The 20,512-nt window shown below is 37.6% G+C and overlaps 1 protein-coding gene across 2 annotated transcripts in view; it reads right to left on the bottom strand.

The window, feature by feature from the left end:
• Window positions 1–20,512, bottom strand: part of LOC148942039 (uncharacterized) — a 532,991-nt gene that overhangs the window by 446,964 nt on the left and 65,515 nt on the right. The window contains exon 4 of one of the 2 annotated variants that reach the window (XM_089103685.1): window positions 376–2,641. The exons of the other annotated variant lie outside the window; for it this stretch is intronic. Coding sequence (XP_088959811.1) covers window positions 2,459–2,641 — 183 coding nt within the window. The 3' untranslated portion in view covers window positions 376–2,458. Of the gene's footprint in view, window positions 1–375; window positions 2,642–20,512 lie in introns of those variants that run through there. 2 annotated transcript variants of the gene reach the window in all.

The raw sequence follows: 20,512 nt of genomic DNA on the forward strand, positions 1-20,512 counted from the left end.
TACGAGTCAGACAAATATTTTGAGTGGGGGGGGGGGGTTAAACCCCCCTAAACCCCCTCTGGGTACAACCTTGTATCTGGGTGAAATGCAGTTAAACTTTTGGCTCTCCTTGGCTTTATTTAGCGTGGTTTTCGTAAAAAAATGAAAGATCAAAGAATCATCTGAACTCAGGTTTTATCTTTTAGTTCCCAGTTCATGCACCATGACGGTGTGCTGGCTGTGTTTGAAATATATTTAACTGGCTGCTAAAAACAAATTAATTTAAGATCTAAAAAAAACTAACTAGAGACCAATCAGGAACAGGACGTTTCAGAAAAATTAAATTTCATTTGTGATAAGCTAATATTAGGACCGTGCCCATGATTTTTAATAGGGGGAATGTTACCAAAAGAATAGAGAATAAGGTGTTTACCTCCCACGGACTTTGATTAAAGGTCTCAAAGTAGGTTTTATTTTTTCCTTACCCACAGTTAAGACCTATTTACGAGTCAGAAAACATTTTTTCACCCAATAATTTAGGCCAATTTAGGCCAATTTGTGAGTCGAAGAAATAGTTTTGGGAGTGAGGGTTCAATCCTGGTAATTCCCTAAATACGGCCCTGGCTAATATAAAATCGTGATTGTCTTCTTAAAGAATCAATGAAGTTTCTGACTGCTTCGTTTCGATACCATTTTTTCAATTTCATCATTTTGTATTGAGATATGCAGTGGTATGAGTTATGAACCATTCTATGTTTTTCATTTATTTTTCATCCCTTATTTTTCATCTATATTTCATCCCTTTTTTCCAAAGCAAAGATTTTTCAAAGAGATTGTTAATCGACACACCAGAATAACTCTTTTAAATACCCCTCTAGCGCACTCCTTATAGGACATTTAGGCTAAATACAATCAAAGAATTCTATACATGCAGTTTTCAAAATTCCAAATGGTACAGCCCAAGAACAGCTCAAGAACCTAATTAACAAGATATCGCCAAAAAAGATTTATCACTTTTTTTGCAAACCTGGAAAAACATTTGTAAACATCTCTAGCGCACTCCTTATAGGACATTTAGGCGAAATGCAATAAAAAAATTCCATACCTGCAGTTTTCAAAATTCCAATGGTACAGCCCAAGAACTTTTCAAGAACCTAATTAACAAGATATCGCCAAAAAAAGATTTATCGCATTTTATGGCAAACCTGGAAAAAAATTTGTAACGATGTGTCAAATCTGAATCAATCATTTCTAATATAACTAGCTTTAGAGCTAGTCGGACAGTAGCCATAAAAAAACCGTAGCGCATGCTCTTTTGTGAGGAATGAAGAATTAAATGTGTTTCCCCCTTTTACCAAACACGAAATTATAAGTCACTCCCATATCCGAAGAAAAATATATTTTGAAGTTTTAACTCGAACCCCCAGTCATGACACCAAACGCGGTGTGCTCACTTGTGATGATTAGAAACGAACCCGAATCGATTCTAAAAGCCCTCTTGGGAACTGTTAGCTTCAGCTAACCGTTTCATAACGTCACAAGGTTGGTTATGTGTCATGAGCAATTACCAATTATATCCAATTTGACCTAAAAAAATACTATGTATAAATTCATACCAACAGCAAAGAGAAAAAGTACTAATATAGTTGATGTTTTTTTCATTGTTCTGATAAGAATGCTTTTCTTTCATCCAATTTACGAACGTTTTGGCCTCAATAGAAGGTGCTTTGTTTTCGACAGCCAAATTCGGCTATCTAATAAAATATTGTTATTGCTATTTTATAGATATTGTCAATAGTCTCGACCATTTCTTTGCCAAACAGTACCAAGAAACATTTTTAGTGGTAGAAACCACAATAAGAATTGAGACCGTGCCATCAATTTCTTTAGTATTGTTGTTAACGTTGATTTTTAAATTGTATAGTTGTGTTAAAGTTTAACCCAAGAAAGGTTTATATGTTTTGTGGCGATCTTTTACGTTAAATACAAATATGTACTTAAACTTATTATTTGTTTTACGTTGAGGTTCACATGCTGCTATCTGGTTAACCTGAATAGATCTACTCTCCAAAGATCCTTGGAAGTGGATCTTGCTCTAGTAAATGTTGTAAACAGGAATATGTTACTATATAAAGATCTTAGCTACTCGTGACCCAAAACCGCATGTTTATACAAGCACCTGATAACCCCCGAGAAATTACCCCGGAGAAATATTTCTCTTAAGGCGAACCGTCATTCAAGTGGTTTTAAGGTAGCCAGAATATAGATTATATTTTAACAAGGCAGCGTTTCGACATTAATTCTTAAATCAAAGTTCGTAAACAGATACAAAAATTAAATGTTAACTCCATGATAAAGTCATAAGAACAGAAATAAATCATTTATAATCAAATGAGTACTGCATGTTTCTAGCGTATCCTACGTATAGGATGTTGAAAAACATAGACATGACAGAAAGAAAACTCATGAGGGTAAGTCTTCAAATTTTTGTCATTTCCAGTTTCAATATTTTGGTTTGCAATTCTACATTGTAGACCCTTTGTTGAAAAAAGAAGAAAAAGTGACGCATGACATCATCATTGAATTCCACCGGCTTATGCTTGACCCCTTTTGTCCTGAAGTGTCTCATTTCTGACATTGTTTTGAGCTTCAGGTGTATTTTCTGCAAAACAAAAATGCTAAACTTAATGTTTTTGATTTTGGACAGCCATGAAGTCTAAGGATAGAAATGCATTGCTACCATCTACATTTTAAATACCAAGGAATGTACATCACAAGCTAGTTGGACTTTTGAATGCACTGTGTAAATAATGCAAATATGTACTACCATCCGTATTTACACCCTTTAGGAGCTACTGATGGCCAGGGTTCCTTGATAGAACTGTGTAGTTTCTGGCGCCATCAAAGTATATACTGTGTGCCATTTATGCCCAAAAGGGACCATAAACTTAAATAGAAGGGAAATTATTGTTCACCAACAAAAGCAGACCAGTCTTATAGAAAATCCATAACTTGTCAGAGGGAAAATAGACTAGATCTTGAAGGGTCACTGACGACATTATGAAGCTGTTATGCAGCTGTTAAATTGACTCATTTCTTGTTTTAATAGACACTGTCACGACTGCACCCATCCTCCCCACCCAATGTCTCAAAATCTGCTATCATTTGCATGGTATTACACGAGTCGCTCTGTGCATGTGCAAAAGAAACAGCATTGTCTTTTCATTTCTTAAGAAGATTTAAATTTGATGGGTCGAACACGTCTGTGAGTTTGGCTTTGCAATCCAAAGCACCTTGTCAATATGTAAGAGTGAATTCTGAAAACTCTTAAATCGGAAGAAGGCCCTTTCGCCTCAAACTGTTTCAAAAGATTGATACACATAACGCTTGCATTGCTTCAAATGGTGCTTCAACTAAATTCTGTGTCAAAATCTAGAAAGACACATTGGACGAAAGTATCATATCACCCTCACTTTTCACCTTCAGGTAAAACCCGACTAATATCTGTTTAATAAATAAATGTCCAATTGAATCGGGTTCACTGGCAGGCTCGTAAAGAAGCCACACCCAGTGTTTTACCAATTCAATAGACGGGGCCTTCATTGAATATATTACCCCTTTTTTCCTTTTTACTCACGCTCCTCAAAGTGTACATCACATTGTAACACAATGACAGAAATCTTTAAATGTTCATTAGCCCGCTGAAATAAGTTTATTCCTTTAACTGTTACTTAATAATGACCATTAAAAAAAATTAAAATCTATTTTAGGACATTCTACTCCCTCCCTAGGCCTATAATCTGCTAAATCGTCAAAGTATACCCTATTAGCATCCCATTGCACCCTTTTGTGGGTTGTCACGAGTAATGTGTACTCGAAGCACCGTGGCCGTGTGTCGAAACAAATGCGTTCTGCATCTTGGCACGTCTTAAAAATCGGAATTACATTTCTTACCAGCCTTCCCCCCACCACTCAAAATAAAGTCCTTTTTAAATTTAATTGTACTAAGGTCTAAATTCTCAATAAACCACCGGACCATTACCCCTATAAATATATTTATCCGATTTAGTGATAATACTTCCCACCCAGTCCAAAATTCCACTCTCAGTATTGTGCAAGTCTGGGTGGTGTTTGAGTTCATTCTTTGCTATATTAAATTCACTTATTACGGCATATTTGGTTACAACCTTGTACATGAAAATGATTTTCTTGTAAATATTGATTCTATTAAAATAAAAATAATTACAAAAGGCACTAGATGTAGTAATTTCCTTTCAAATGGGCCATTAAACAGCTCTCTATGATGTTCCAGTGCCCTGCTAGCTGAGGAGAAAGAATGGAAAAAGGATGCCTTTGATGCAGAATAGATAGATAGATAGATAATGAATTTAAAAGCCAAAGGCCGTATGCATGAATATTCAATCAACTAAACAAAAATAATGAACTTCAACTAAACTATTAAAAGAAGAAAACAAATTTATACCGACAACTAACAGTTTCTTCTCATTATTTTTTAACTACAGACTTTTCCTTAAATCCAAAACTTCCTCAAAGTAGCTGCATGCTGCCTGTATCACGGGTTTCGCCCTCGACTCAAGAATACCAGGGAGAGAAGGGGCTTCCTTTCCCAAAAATACTCTCTCTTAGGCTTGAAGCCTCCGCTTCACCGTGTGAGAAGATGGTTTACATATTCAACACCCTGATTACAAAAGGGGCAAGAGTACTCCCAATCCATTAAACCTCTATTTCTATCAAATACTTTCTAACGACTACGCAATGGAAGGCTATTCGCTCTGAGCTGGAACCACTCCCCAAGACACTTAGCTTGTAAATGTATCTTGAAATAAATTTCAAGGCCAAAAACTAGTTATATTTCTTTATAGAACTTAAGACTCTCTGATGACTCTACAGAAGAGAACCACAGCTGTACCTCTTCGTCTTCTATAATTTTGGTAACCTGCTCCACTATATCTGTAGGTAGGCCCGGTAAACCTAATCCTTCATTCCACAGGTAGGATAGACCTACTTCATTTAATATACGGTATATCTGAAAAGACCATGCTTTCTTCCACCCTAACTTAACTAATTCTAAATATGCTAGCTTTACTAGTCTATCAACCAGCAGCTCTAGAACCTTCCTCCAGAACCAGAACATCTGCCCTATTCTATATTTCCTTAGAGAAAATAGCAATATATCCTCTCTTACTGGATGCGCGTGAGTTGTCTGATGAACTCCGATTACTCTTTTATAATACTAAAGCTGGATAGTCTCCAACTGCTTGGCAGCTTCGTAACCCCACAGCTGTGCCCCATAATGCATTACTGGCAAAACTTTAGTGTTGAATACCTGCTTATGCATTTTTATATCGTCAGAATTTATCGAAGTTTTATTCCGTAGTAGTGCTGATGAGACCGCTTTTCCTTTCCTTATCATTTGTTTTATATGCTCTGTCCAACTTCCATTCTCCATCAGAGTTACACCTTGATACTTAAACCTTGATTTTTGTTGAATTTCCTTTCCACTACAACAAAACTTCTGGCCTCTCTGACAAGTTTTATTGCTCTTTACAAATACTACTTGTTCTGTTCTCTTAGCATTTGAGGTTCTTTTCTTTTCCTCAACATAATCACTTAGAACATCTATTAGCATCTAATGGTCACTGGGAGACTTTAGCTACCGAGACCGTGTCATCCGCAAAAAGTCGTACTGATAAAGACTACGTTCTCAACATCACCATTGGTGCCCACTTATTAAAAAATATTCTACTATATAATTAATATATATACAAAATAATCTTAGAGACAAAGTACTATCTTGGTTGGCTCCTCTTTCAAATTGAAAATCTTCTGACAAACCCTTACCTATTACTTTAACTATCCCTTTTGTACCTAGATACATTTCCCTTACTATCTTAACAAATATTTTCAGTAGGCCTGCTTTAAATAATTCTAGACACAGTAAGACTCTATCAACACTATGGAATGTCCTCCCAAAGTCTAGAAAAGCTACATAAAGTCTATCTTTTCCTCTAGTATATTTCTCTATCAGTGCTTGTAGTATTAATACTCTATCTGTCGTTCTATATCCCTCTCGAAATCCCCCTGCTCCTCCACTATCTATTTATATCTTTCAAGCCACCTAGCTAATCTCTTATCTAATATCCTCTCTAAAATCTTACTTGTCGTTGAAATTAGCGAAATTGGACGATAGTTTTCATGGCTCCCAGAGTCCTCCTTTTTTTAGAAGAGACACTTTTAAAGAATTCTTCCATACCCAAGGCCACTGATGAAGAGAAAGAATCCAACTGAACAGTACTAAAAACGCAGGAAGGATCCATAATATAAATCTTTTATATACTGTAGTTGGAATCCCGTCAATTCCTGGTGCCGATCCTCCTTCCATTTTTTGAAGACACTCTCTAACCTATATTTCCGATATATCCTTTAATAATTCATAATCATACTCCTTCATTGGTAGGACAACCTCTCCATCATCTAATATCTTTCTGTCTAATTCTTATAGATCACTGTAGTTACCTTCTCTTTCACTGAAATATGTTGCCCATGAACTAGGCTCTGGTGTTTCTTGGTTAGTTAGCCCCCCTGTCTTACCTTCCTCTTTCACCATCCTCAACAATCCTTTCATTCTACTATCCGTATATGACGAGACTAATGCCTGCCTTTCCCTTTCTCTAATCCCTTTTTTTCTTTCAATTAGACTCTTATTTTCTCTTCTACATCTTCTAAATTGTAGGAAAAGGAGTGTGAACACTTTCCTGTGTTGACACTTTTGATAAAAAAAACCTACTTCCTATATCCTCTTTTTAACTAATTTTCCTTTACATACATTATATACTAAGTCCCCTAAACCCTCTGCTAACTTATCAACCGAGCACTCCGCCTTCTTTAACCTCACTAATTCCATCTGAATACTCTCGTGTGGAAATATTTTCGCTATTCCAAGGTTTTCCTCAGCGACCCATTCCCTAACAAGCTGTCTCCTAATCTTCTGGCCACTATTTCCTTCCTTTTGACCAATTATTTCCTCTATCGTTGCTAGAAATAGTGGACGTTTAGCTTCTAACTTAATCCCCAATATAGCAGTTAAAGCAACTTCTCTTGTTTTTCAAGACAGTAGATTTTAAGGAACGGTAAGTCTCCTATATGGGGGTTTTCGACAAGACAGCTCTAATAGTGTACTTGTTGTTTTGATCTGACACTATTTTAGGAGTTGTAGGCTATTGTATTTCTTAACTTTGGACGTGATGTCTCTTACTACATTGCTACCTACCACTGTAACCCGGATATTTCCCATTTATAATTAAATGTACGGATCTTTGATATAAAATTTTCAGCTATCTCTCCAACCATGATACACATGCAACTCACATAACCCACATTTATTATGAACTATTTTGATCCTTTATATAAGGCTGCAGTTCGAATTTTACTAGATTGCAGCTACAGCTACAACCATGATATAGTGCTGCTTCCCGATGCCTTGAAAAGTAAGTCGTCACAATTTATTTGTCTAGTGGGAAGTTATCTCGATGAGTATTTTGCAAAAAGAAGAGAGTAGTGTTTATTTTATTTTTTTCTTTATTATTTTGACGAGTGCTGTAATTTGTTAATCTTGTATGTTATTTGTGAAAATGGCCACATTTTGGCTTGAAACACGTTATCTTATCTTATTATAACTACTTCAGACACCCATACACATAATCTTCTTTTCTCTTTTCACAATGCTATCTCTATTTTTGTGTACTACTGTTTTTTTTAAGTCGATATTTCAACTGCTCGGCTCTGATACTTTGCTCGGTTATTCTTTCTTTTACTTTGTTGTCTTGAGACCATCATTTACATAATAGATTTAACGATTCACAACTAAAACTGAAATAAATAAAAAAAAATTGTTTTTTTTGTATGGAAATATCTCATCGTTAACGAGATGCTCAATTTATGAGTTAGGCCAAAAAAAGTTTGGTTACAAGAGACAATCGTAACTTTGGACTCCAGATGCCGTAGCAAATGGTCTGATGAACTTCCCAGACATTGGCTTCGAAGCCATGAGCTTGTATCTTGAAGGGACATCCACGAAAGGAAAAGTCGGCATAGTGCAAACTTTTGCCTCTTTTGCCAAAAAAGGAAAAAAGAAGCAGCCACAAAAAAGATTTTGGGGAAACTGTGCTGCTTAAACGAGCTCTACGTCTTGCAAATTCAACGCAAACTTCGTCCCTCTGTGACCTGCTGAAGTACGAGCTACAGCCATATCCGGCCTCACTTGCAGTATTATCATCAAGTCGTAGGGAGCCTTAGCTATGGACTGGAACAAGGACATCAGCCTTGAACTACATTCTGCAACAGTCTGGCTGGCAGTCATGGCCAAAAATGATTCCAAATACACTTTTTGAAGACTCTCCTCGTTCTGATCATATAGTTGATGTCATGAGCGTCATTAGGTCTTATCGACCAGAACAAAATGTGACGCTAGCAGATTTTGGAATAAGCGTTTACGATGGGATTCTTATAAACATGCCCGAAGCTTGTCAGTCTATCCATTTGGTTGGTTACAGGTATGACGGTCTTAGTTACGATAGAACCCGTGATGACTACTCGTTCAACCTCAAAGAAGCATCTGGCTGTAGAGAAAGAAGAGGAAATCCTAGAGGAAATATTTCCAGTCCGTTCATTTCCACAAGCAAAGTTGCAGTACTCTGTGACGGCATTCTCAGTAGTCGCTCAGCCAAAGGTCGACTCTTGAAAGTTCTTTTCGAGGTCTGGGAGCCCAAAATTCCGACCCGTCTGATGGTTCATCTCGCTGGAGGTTTCGAGAGCCAACATAGAGCTGTTACATTTTTGCCCCATGGCAGCTCTGTTGATGACGATCTCTCGTCTGGCCATTAGGAAGCAGACTCTCTGGTGTTATACCACACTGCAGTTGCCGCAAGACGAAAGAGCACACTTGTGATAACACAAACCAACGATACTGATATCGTCTTACTAGCTGCATACTACTTCCAGTATCTTGCTAGTCCCGTCCTCAAGCAGCTCTGGGTTAAGTTTACGTCCTACTGCATACCTACTCATATGGCAGCACAAAAACTAGGAGTAACATTTTTCAACACCTTACCGCTTGTCCACAGCTTGAGTGGATGTGAAACCGCAAGTTTTCTGTATGGAATTGAAAAGGTCTACTTTTTTCGAGCAGTGAAGTCTTCGGAAACTTTGTTGGGGTCTTTAGGTGATGAAATTCGAGCTCTTGCAGAGAAGCCATCATCTGTGCAAAGTGATGGTTTAATCAACGTCAGTAAGTAGCTTGTGGTTACAGTGTTTGGTAGAAGTGTAACTTATTTCAATAGTCTGAATGACCTTCGAGCACATTTTTACCCAAAATTGGAGGATTTGCGGTGTTTACATCTAACTGATACCTCGTTTCTGCTTCATTTGAAAAGGTGCATATTCCAGTCACTGATTTGGATCCAAAGCCACAATCCCCGTATTGATTTACCTCAAGCTACCGATATGGGCTGGAGAATTGAAAATCATGAACTGAAGCCATACCTAGTTTCTGCGATGCCGCATGGGCTAGCATCACTTTCTTTTTGCAAGTGTGACAAGACGAGGTGTGGCTCGCGCTGCAAATGCTTCAAAATAGGTTTCTGTGACAGCGCACGCAAGTGTGGAGCTGACCCCTAAAAATGCCTATTTTTTGATGTGAATCAGAACGAATCCGAAGACGAAGATGAAGAAAAAAAAAGAGATTTGAGAAACCGTTTCATGTTCAATTTTATGTATTTGATTTTTATTTGTTTTGATATTAAACTGCTGATGCAGTTGTCTAAACCTTACTTTCAGCTGATCATGACAGTTAACGTCTACTACATCAGTGGCCGTTGACTCAATCTAACCGATTGGATCATTGGCCCTGCTATGCTGGGAATTAAAGAAAACAGCATCTTAAATAAGCTTTAGTCACCTTTGCACCACACGTTCATACGGCTTCGCCACCAAGGCTCGATATCGTTGAAAAAAGGGAGGGGGTGGCTCACATCAGTAGCAGTTGGTTTGAGTAAGGATTCCGGGTCAAGCTAAGGTGCATAAAACGAATATCGGGGTGCACATGCTCGCACTAACGTAGAAATTGACGATTTTAGCCTATAAAGGAGAAATTACCCTTTTATGGCTAAGTAATTTATGCAACTAAAAACCGATAGGTAAGATGCTAGGCTTTTTTTTATTGCTGTGGAATCAAATTCGCGCATGCGATCGCAGAACGAGGCATCTGTTTTTTTTTCTGGTTAAAAATACTAGTTGTATAGAATGTAAATACATGATTTGATTCCAAAAAAGAGCTATCTATCATTTGATGAGATAAAAGTTATAGGTTGTGTTGAAAATATTTCGATTAAAACGCCACTGTTCAGAAAATTTTCTTTTTTTGGGGGGAGGTGAATGTTCTTGTTCAAACGCTTATATATTCAAGTAAATTCAAGTCTCGGCTTTGTTTTTATTAACAACGTGTAAAGAACATTTAGACGGTTTGAATGATGTGCAGTTTGACAACTGAAAAAAATTAAAAAAACTCGGTTATTGTAGGCTAATTTCTGAAAGCTATGACGTTATTTAGAAAAAAATAAATAGTTGCTGAAGAATTAAGATTGTTTGGAAAAGAGGCACATGGTTTGAATTGTAATGACGAGCAGAATTCAAATAAAGCATAAAAATGTACTTATGTGGGCAAAAATTTCAGAAAAACAGAAAAAACTAGGAAAAACTGAAAAATATAGGTTGTGAGGAAAAACAAAAAACACCAGGTGAAAGTACTCATTCTTAGAATTTAGAATATGTCAAGTTTATAAAGTTTTCAGTTTATTTTACCGTGTAAAAAAATCAAGAGCAGGATGACGTCGTTAAAGGCCAAATTTGACTTTATAGGCAAAAACGACCATGTTCTTTGCGCGTGCGAACTTGTGCACCCTAATATTCATTATCAGCACCCTCGATTACCCTAGAATCCACCCTCAAACCACCTGCGGTGAATGTGAGCCACCCCTTGAAAGATAACGGTCCCTGGATCACTGACTGCGCTGTAAAAGTCTAAACCTACTGTGTCATTGGTGCTTTACTAAAAATGAATATACTACAAATATTTTTTTTGTACTTATTATAACGTTGAAAATAAACATAAAAATTAGAACCGAATTAAATTTTGAAGTGATGAGCTTTCAGTAATTAATATCGTTGTATATCAAATATTCAGTTTAATGTTATTAGATATTTCCAAGACTGTTCAAGATAAATATTGTTTCACTGCAAACAAGAGTTTGGATACTGCCACCTTCCTTAACTGTTAAAGTCTAAAGCCTACTCCGTCATTGGCGCTTCACTGGAAACGAATTATGTTATAGATATTTTTTTTTCCATTTGTTAAAGCATTGAAAATGAAAATTACACCGAAATAAAAACTTTAACTGATTATCTTTAATAATTGATAGTAGGAACCCTTCTCTAATTTCTAGTAGTACAAGATCACAGCCAATCAGAGGGCTATAATTCGAGCATTACAAGATTACACGCCTCTTTCAAGACCAATCAGCGAGTTAGATTACTGCTTGCTATTATATCACCAGACTCCCTATACTTTAAGCATTGGACTTTCCTTAATTATTACGACACAATTTCACCCCGTGAACATTCCTTATATTGTTTGCGCTTAAGGGCTAAGGTAACAGTTCATTTGAAAACATTGAGGAACAAACATCCGATAAAATGGATGATTTAGATGTTATTGCAACGCAAATTTATAACGTAAGTTTTGTTTATAAATAATTAATTGAGATATTTGCATGGTAAAATTTTTATCAAATCATATTATTGACTTACGAATAAAGTGGATATACCAATCGATGTTTTTTTTCATGCGATTACCGAATATAATAATCATTTTTTGTCGGAAATTAATTTTAGCCCCCACACCTATATATTCCAATTCAGGGTATATATTTGCCCATTAGGAGTGTTGGGGTTGCATGAAGTGTGTGTTAATTGTAACCCAGCCAGCATTTTTTCTCTGGACACATTAATTTAGTTTCTACTAGGCTAGCTTTTTAAAATGTCGTTTGGTATAAATTTTAGGCCTATAAAACTGTGTGTTAACGATCTTTTTTCTATCTAATTATAGTGGGAACGTGCTCTCATAAAATTTACCCCACTTAATTCATTTTTTTTAGAAACATAATTTCTTTAATGCAGAATGACAATATCTTAATGAAAAATAAATTTTTTATGTATTTAATTTACCATACAATATTTTAATAAATAAATAAAAGAGCCTAACAGGGTATAAGAATTATTAACTTTTTAGCTTGTTTCATAGATAAAACTCCCCCAAAAGTTTTAAAATGGTTAAAAACTATAATTTAATTTCTTTTTAAGGATAACTTTGAAGAATATGTCCCTCCCGCCGTTAAAAAGGCCCAAATTCAGAACCACTCACGTCCTACAGTAATTAAATACATCGGACCTTTGACGTCCTATATACAAGGCGAGAATACAAGGGCCTATATGCAAGACGAGAGCAAATTGATAATGAATACGATGGCATCGCAAGGAACAAATGAAGTGAGTTTAAAATTTTTTCCATATTTTCAATAGTGATTTTTCTCCCAATGGGAATAGTCAATTTTGAAGGACAAGGATTGTACCTTTTTCATTTCTACCCTCACATGTGGATGCCAAGTTGCGTTTTAAAGGCTTCGAAATAATTCCGGTATTTATCTCTAAGCCTGAGGAATTTTAAACTGCATATCACATATATACTGCAATCTAAAGGCTTCAACACTTACCCATATAGAAGGCCATAATCAGTGATTTACCCTAATACATTTCCATGCATTATCGTTGAAAGAGACTTACAAATATTTTCATCATTTTTTGGTCATTCAGGTAATTAAGTTTCTTAGAAAACTGTTTCCGTTTTAATTCAGAAAAGCTACTTTTCGATTACTTATATTCAATGATTCTTATTCTTTGAAACCTTGAAATATACACACTTCTATTTTATCGCAAATAGGGTTGAAGAACTTGAAATCAAAATGCTAATTATTGTTCCCAACGGTGTTTCATCTTGTTCCGGATTACCCAATATGCCTGTTGTGCTCATTTACATTTCGAGACGATAATTAAACAGTCCGTCTTTATCTCAGAACTGATTTGGCCTGATGTCTGCATCCTTAGTCATAATCAAGTGTGTGTAGTGCGATTAGTTTAGAGTCCCTAGTTTTAAAAGTTTATTGAAAGAAAACATATGATGCATGAATTTAATCGACACTAGGAAAAAATAAATGTAATTTAAAACGACGTTAAAAAGTCAGTAGTTTAATTTTGTTTGAGACTTACAGATATTTCATCATTTTTTGGCTGTTCAGGTAATTAAGTTTCTTAGAAAACTGTTTCCGTTCTGATGCAGAAAAATGTACTTTTCGAGCACTTATATTCAATGATTCTTATTCTTTGAAACCTTGAAATATACGCACTTCTATTTTATCGCAGATAGGGTTGAAGAACTTGAAAACAAAATGTTAATAATTGTTCTCAACGGTTTTTCATGTTCTTCTGGATTATCCCAATATGCCTGTTGTGGTCATTTACATTTCTGGATTGTTTTATTGATTAGAATAAAACAATAGAAAGTTGTTTAACCTTAGGATTCCTAAGGATGACTACTAATTATGATGAAAATAGGAAGACACCCCTTTGAAATATTTGGAAAGAGCATTGGCACAATTTAAGCATTTTGATTGGGGACAGGGGGGGGTCCAAAAATGATGGGCTGGGGGTATGGGATACTCTTCAGAGAAAAGAAGAGTTTCCAGGGGAGTTCCTCAGAAAATTTTGAGAAAATACATGCCTAAATGTGTTTTTAAGCTGTCTGGAAACTTACTTTTGGAAAATTATTTTATAATGGATACTGACCACCCAAAAGTAAAACAAGAATTGAGGTATGGGCCTGCCCTAAGTCTGCAACGGACTATTTTTCTTCAAGCGGTAACGCAGAATAGGATACACTCCCTTTTATATGGGCTTCTCTAAAGAAGTCCAACAAGAGATGCTACAGTCAAACGGCAGAGGCGCTTTGAAAAACCTGTTTTTACAAGAAGATTCAAGACACCGCTGTGAGAAATACTTCGCCTAGCGTGGTTTTAATTGCGTATACGATATTAAACTGTGTTAATTTTTGGAGTCTAGATTGTAAATATGGTATATCAGTAATGCATATGGGGTGGCTATTAAATGGAAACTTTCAGGATACATATAGAGCGGTTTGGGGGGGGGGGGTGAACCAACCAAATGGTACTATACGTACACAGATCTTGCTACTAGGCTTTATTTATTTTAATGGACATGTTTTAAATTATTTCAAAATATAAGTTACTAATAATCCAATTTTCGATTTTTTTTAAAATAGGGTGATTTATACACTTTGAAAATGAGTGTCTATCTTCTTTATAGATTAGAATGGATTCATCACTACCTTCTCCCTCACCTGAAGAAACAAGTCACGAATTATGTGATCGGATTGACGAAATCGTTTTAATTGAAGCACCAATGCAATTTCGTGACGCCGTTGGGACACCGCCAAATATCAATGAACAGTACGGTAAATTTTTACGGAGGTGTATGGTAATGATAATTTAGATGGTACACTTGCTGACATTATTAATGATCCTGAATGGTTAGATAATTTATTAGTAGAATATTTCAGTGTTGATAGTAATTCTTTAGATGTAGTCGTTAGTGCATTTCAACAATGCAAATAAATTAGCCCAGTACAATATTTTCTAGGGAGTAGTTCATCTTGGATGAGTCCTAATACTAGACATATTTTAGATAATTTTTGTCGCAAGTTGAACGAAAACCCCTGCCCCTCAGTTTTAATGAATTTAATTGAACAAGAAAATGCACCCGCTTGCAGGGAGTCGCATAGCCACAGCACATTAGAGGCTATTATCAGCGGACTGGGGGATTTCACTCCACACGTCAACCCCATTGTTGAAAAACGTGGGGGAGGGGAGTAGTTACTGATGCTATACCATTCTAACCACTACCGGAATTTCAGCAAACCATTGTTGAACAAAGCGGGGGGGAGTAGGTAGTGATGATATACAATTCTCACCGCTACCGTAATTTCAGCAAACAAATTCAATTCTCAATATAATAGATGTTTTTACTGCATCTTTTGGTGATCTGTTTAATGCAATGATGGCTGGGAATATTATAACCTTACCTTACCTTAGATCCTCCAGAGCCAGGCATGGCTCATAAGGCGTCTACGAAGCCTCGCTAGACATCTCGGAACTGAGCTGCAGCCGTGACATCCTCCCACCGTGGTTGAAGAGACAGCTCCGCAATTTTCAGGTCCTGGTCGTACTGCCGTCGTAGGGTGTGTCTTTGTCGACCTCTTTTCCGCCTCCCCTTGGGTGGCCACCCATATATTGTTTTTGGGAGTCAATCCTGTGGTATACGAAGGACGTGACCAAGATACGTCCATCTCCAACGCTTCAATAGGTCAGTAACTAATGGCTGACGGGTTCTCCAACGGATTTCTGTGTTGGTGACCTTTTCCTGCCAAGATATGTTCAGGATCCTTCTAAGGCGCATGTTCTCAAAAGCTAGGACACGTTTCTCCAGTTGGACGTTTAATTTCCAGCATTCGCTAGCGTAGCGGAGGATGGACATCACATTGCTTTTTATGAGTCTGAGCTTTAAGCGCAGAGAGTATTTGCTACTGCGCCAAACTGGTTTCAATTTATTAAAAGCCGATGTCGTCTGTGCAATTCTCCTCTTAATTTCATTAGCTATTTCACCATGATATTCAATCCAGCTCTCAAGATACTTAAATTCTTTGACCTGGTCAATTGCTTTACCTTTGCATTTTAGTATCAGCGGGGAGTCAGATTTAGCCATGCTCTTTGTCTTACTGACATTCACCACAAGTCCCACTTTGTCGGCGAGTAGCAGCTGCAGTCGCTGTTTCACTTCTTCGAGAAGAACAACATCATCTTCGAAGTCCAGATCCAAGATCTGTCGGCTGCTAATCTTCACTCCACAGCCTGAAGACTGCCGTAGAATATAGTCAATTACATGACAAACACGAACGGGGATAGGACACAACCTTGTTTGACTCCAGACATTATCTTGAAGAAACGTGTGTCCCCATTTTCTATGCGAAGGCAGTATTCACTATCTTCATAAAGTGCCATTATCAGTTTGACTAGTTTATCAGGTACTCCGTAATAGTTTAGAATCTTCCATAAAGTATCTCTGTCGATAGAATCGAACGCCTTTTCAAAATCAATGAAGAGCAGGTAGATCTTTTTGTCCCATTCTCTTGACTCTTCCATCATCAGCCTTAGAATGAAAATAAGGTCAGAGCAAGACCTACGAGGTCGGAACCCATGTTGCTCTTCTATGAGCTGTGAATCTAGGGCTGCACTTAGGCGTTCTAGTATGACTATGGCTAGTATTTTGCTAGGCACAGACGTTAGGTTGATGCCCCTCCAGTTATCACTGACTATTGCATCTCCTTTCTTGAAGAGTTTTGCTAGTATACATTTGGTCCAGTCTTTTGAAACTTTTTCGCTAGTCCAGATGGCCACTAGGAGAGCATTCCAAACGGTTATGCAGGCACGAAGGGACGCCTTCAGCATCTCTGCCGTGATCCCATCTACTCCAGGTGACCGTCCATTTTTCAGCTTTTTTACAGCTGTCGTCACTTCTCCAGTGCTTGGGGGGTCAGCACTTACGTCAATTTGTAAAAACGGTTTGTCAGGTACTACTTCTGGATCGTCAGGTCTGGGTCAATTTAAGACTTTCTCGAAATGCGAAGCCCATTTCTCGTCAGCTGTGGATCCTAGATTACGTCATCATTTCCATCTTTTACAAGGTATGTTCAGTTTGTTTTCTTTCCGACTATCTCATTCGTTAGTCGATACACCATTTTCGAGTATCCTTTCTTAGCAGCTTCTTCTGCAAGTGCTGCTTTTTCCTCGATAACGTTTCTTTTGTCTTTCCTTGCACTTCTTTTAACTACCTTATACACTTCTTTGTAACGGAGCTGTAACTGGGCATTTTGTTCAGGGCTCAACGTGTTTAGGATAAGCGTCCGGGTCTCCTTGCGTTTACTGATACATGTCCAGGTGTCGTCCGATATCCATTTTTCTTTCTTTCTTTTCTTGAAACCAAGGCTGGCCTTCGCGACGTCATGGTATTCACTTTTCACTGAGGTTCATATGTTTTTAACACTAGAATCTTCAGCTTCATCGAGCAAGTTTAACGCTTCAAATTTGTTATGTAGTGCTATGCAGAAGCTTCTGCGGATATCACGATCTTTCAGTTTATAAGTGTCGCACTGTTTGTGCGTTGTGGTGTTGGTTTTTGGTTTCTGAGCTTTAAGTTAAATTCTTATTTCGGCTATCATCAAGATGTGATCTGAATTCACGGCCGCTCCTCGAAAGCCCCTCACGTCGAGCAGGCTACTTCTCATGCGTCTTGACATGAGGAAATGATCGATTTGGTTTTTTGTCAAGCCGTCGAGGGACAACCACGAGTACTTGTGAATCGTTTTATGGTCGAACATACTGCCGCCTGTCACCAAGTCGTTACTTAGGGCATAGTCAATTAGAAGTGAACCGTTTCTATCCAATTCTCTGATGCCATGTGGGCTCAGAACTTCGGGGTAGTACTGGCAATCTGCATCGACTTTAGTATTTAGATCGTTAAAAACACATATTATATCTTTCCTGTAAATGTCTTTGGTGACCGATTGTAGTATGTTGTAGAAAGCATCGTTTTCCTCATCATCAGCTTCGTTGGTAGGAGAATAGCAGGCGATGATGGTCATTTTGTATGATTAGATACGAAACCAACTGTCAGTATACGTCCGCTAACTGGTGTTCAGTTCGCCATTGCTTTGAGTGCAAGGGGCGAAATCATAATTTATACACCAGCGCGGTGGACGGAAGGGTGACCGTTAAATTCCATTGCATACTCATCATCAAATTTCTCTAATCCATTTCCAGTCCACCTTATTTCAGTGAGAACGAGTATATCGATAAGGTATTGTCTCATCTCTTTAATAGCTTGTTATGTCTTGGATATCTGGTTCATCGTTCTCATATTCAAAAAAACCATCTTTAGGTGTTGTTTCGCAGTCAAAAATTGGTTTCGGGGGCGTGCCGGTGTCGTTATCTGGGGGAGGTGATGCATCCGAGGCTGTTTTAGGCGTTTTAGTTGCAGGTGTTTTCCCCTGAGGGTTGCCCCCCAGGGTCCCAGGTGTGGGTTGCGAACCCACAGTCCAACCCTCCTCATTTACCGGACTTGGGACCGTCATGTTCCCCCGACCTCAGTTATAAGCAACCCTATAAATATTATCCATGCATATGTGGAGAAAATTTGATCACTTCTTGAACACCGAATTCAACTGTTGGGAGGGCGAGACAGCATAAAGGGCTTAACTGTTTTTAAAATATTCTATTTGAATTAAAACGACGATGAGATCTACGACCATTATGTGCATACTGAAATTTTGTTTCTGTACCCTCATTTGGTGAATGACGAGAATGTTTTCATGCAATGGCTTGACAATGCTGTCACGCATCTTGATAATTATAATGAAAATTGTAGTGGTTCAGTGGTTTTATTTGTTGAAAATTTAAGTGCAAATATATGTAAATTAAAAAAAAGATTTTATTTGAAGGGGGTAGGAGGGCCCAGGGCAATACTTTTAAAATATAATCGAGATTTAGAAGGATGCAAGGGCGTCCAACGGATCTGTTTCGAAACAGGCCAAAAGAATTTCATGTACGCATTTCTCACATCGGCTTTCCAACCTCTACAACATAAAGCTACAAAGAGAAATTTGGACCTGTGGGCCGTGCATGGAAAAGAAGGCTCTGATTTCCCCCCACGGAGATTTCACTTGTTTAAAAGGTAAATTTCCTGTAACACTCAAAGGAATAGCTATTTTTGAACGGACAAACACGCATTTAAAGATTGATTCCACAGTACTACAGTACGAAACGAAATTTGCAGAAGGGGTGCGTTCTAATAAAAAGGGAGTAATATTTCCTGTATTGACCCCATCGATTGAATTTGTGAAACACTGGATTTGGCTGTTGTACACACCACCTAGTGAACCTAGTTCAATTGGAAATTTTATTCCCGATACGGATATTAGTAGAAATCTGGGGGAGGGTAAAAGGGGGTGTGGGGTACAATACTATTGCCCAATGTGTTTGTCTAGATTTTGGACTGAATTAAAGCTACAAAATCACATGAAACATTGCAAAGGACGTGGCTATCAATCGGTTGAGGCAATTGGTGGCGATCAAGCAATTTTGCGACTTCGAAACTTCCAGAATACACGCATGAAAAGCGATAAATTAAGTTTGGACTGTGAGGCTAGGCTCACATATATGAATGACCCAAAATATCCAAATCTCCAAGTTGTTTCAAAAAACATCAAGCTATTGTAGCTTCATCTACTCATTCCCAATGAGACACCAGTAACACTATGCGACTGTTAGAAATAGTCGAAACGGTGGACAAGAAAGATTGTATGGTCAAAGCATTGACTAAATTAATAGTCACAGCGAATGGGGCTATCTCCCATTTGAGACACACACATTACTCAATGAGTCTACCAGCAATGGATCGCCTGGCCATTAACAATAATAAAATATATTGGGTATTTAAGGGGGAATTTGAAGAGGGCACTAAGGGAAAAGGGACTAGGGGAAAAAAGACTAAGGGGGAAGGGGAAATTGAGGGAACATGATCATTTATGGCAGAAAATACCATCAGGGGGTAGTAATTTTCGTGGCGTAGCACATCAATCGTACAATTTGAATGTGAGCCAGCAGTTTTTTTTTACCAGTTTTCATTCACAATTCAAATTAGGATTTGAAATTTATTTTACCGGATTTGGCACGTATGCACAGGGAGGGTTACAGATAGTCCATGGGTAAATAGCTCATTTACCTACAATATTATACCCAAATCAGCTGAGAAGTTGTTGCTTTTAGAATTCAAATGGCATACAGTGGATAATGGGCATACTTGTTGGAATAAAATCCGTTTTTAATTCTTATAGTTTTTTCCCCAAGGCTCTCAGCCAACTAATTCAGGTGCAGAAAGTGACAATTTTGATAGTTTCCCTCTGCTTAAACAGCGCTTTCCCGCAATAAAATATATGACTTACTGATTTGTAAAGGCATATATGCACATTATTATTACAACACTAGCGCTAGGTTGAGTGAGGAGAAACCCCCCCCCACCCCTTGAAGCATTCTATAATTCAGTTACCGATAGTGAATGCACTGTCGAAGACTATGAATTTGCCAAGAGGGTATGGACTCGGGGGGGGGGGGGCTGTAAAAATGGTTGGGATTATTGTAGAATTTACTTAGCAAGGGATGTGTTAACTCTTTTAGTTATTAGTTAAAAAAAAATCTCCCGTCAATACAAGACCTTC

This window comes from Artemia sp. Qi Xiang Cuo, chromosome 17 (assembly GCF_049724085.1).
Source record: "Artemia sp. Qi Xiang Cuo chromosome 17, ASM4972408v1, whole genome shotgun sequence".
Classification (NCBI taxonomy): Eukaryota; Metazoa; Arthropoda; class Branchiopoda; order Anostraca; family Artemiidae; genus Artemia; species Artemia sp. Qi Xiang Cuo.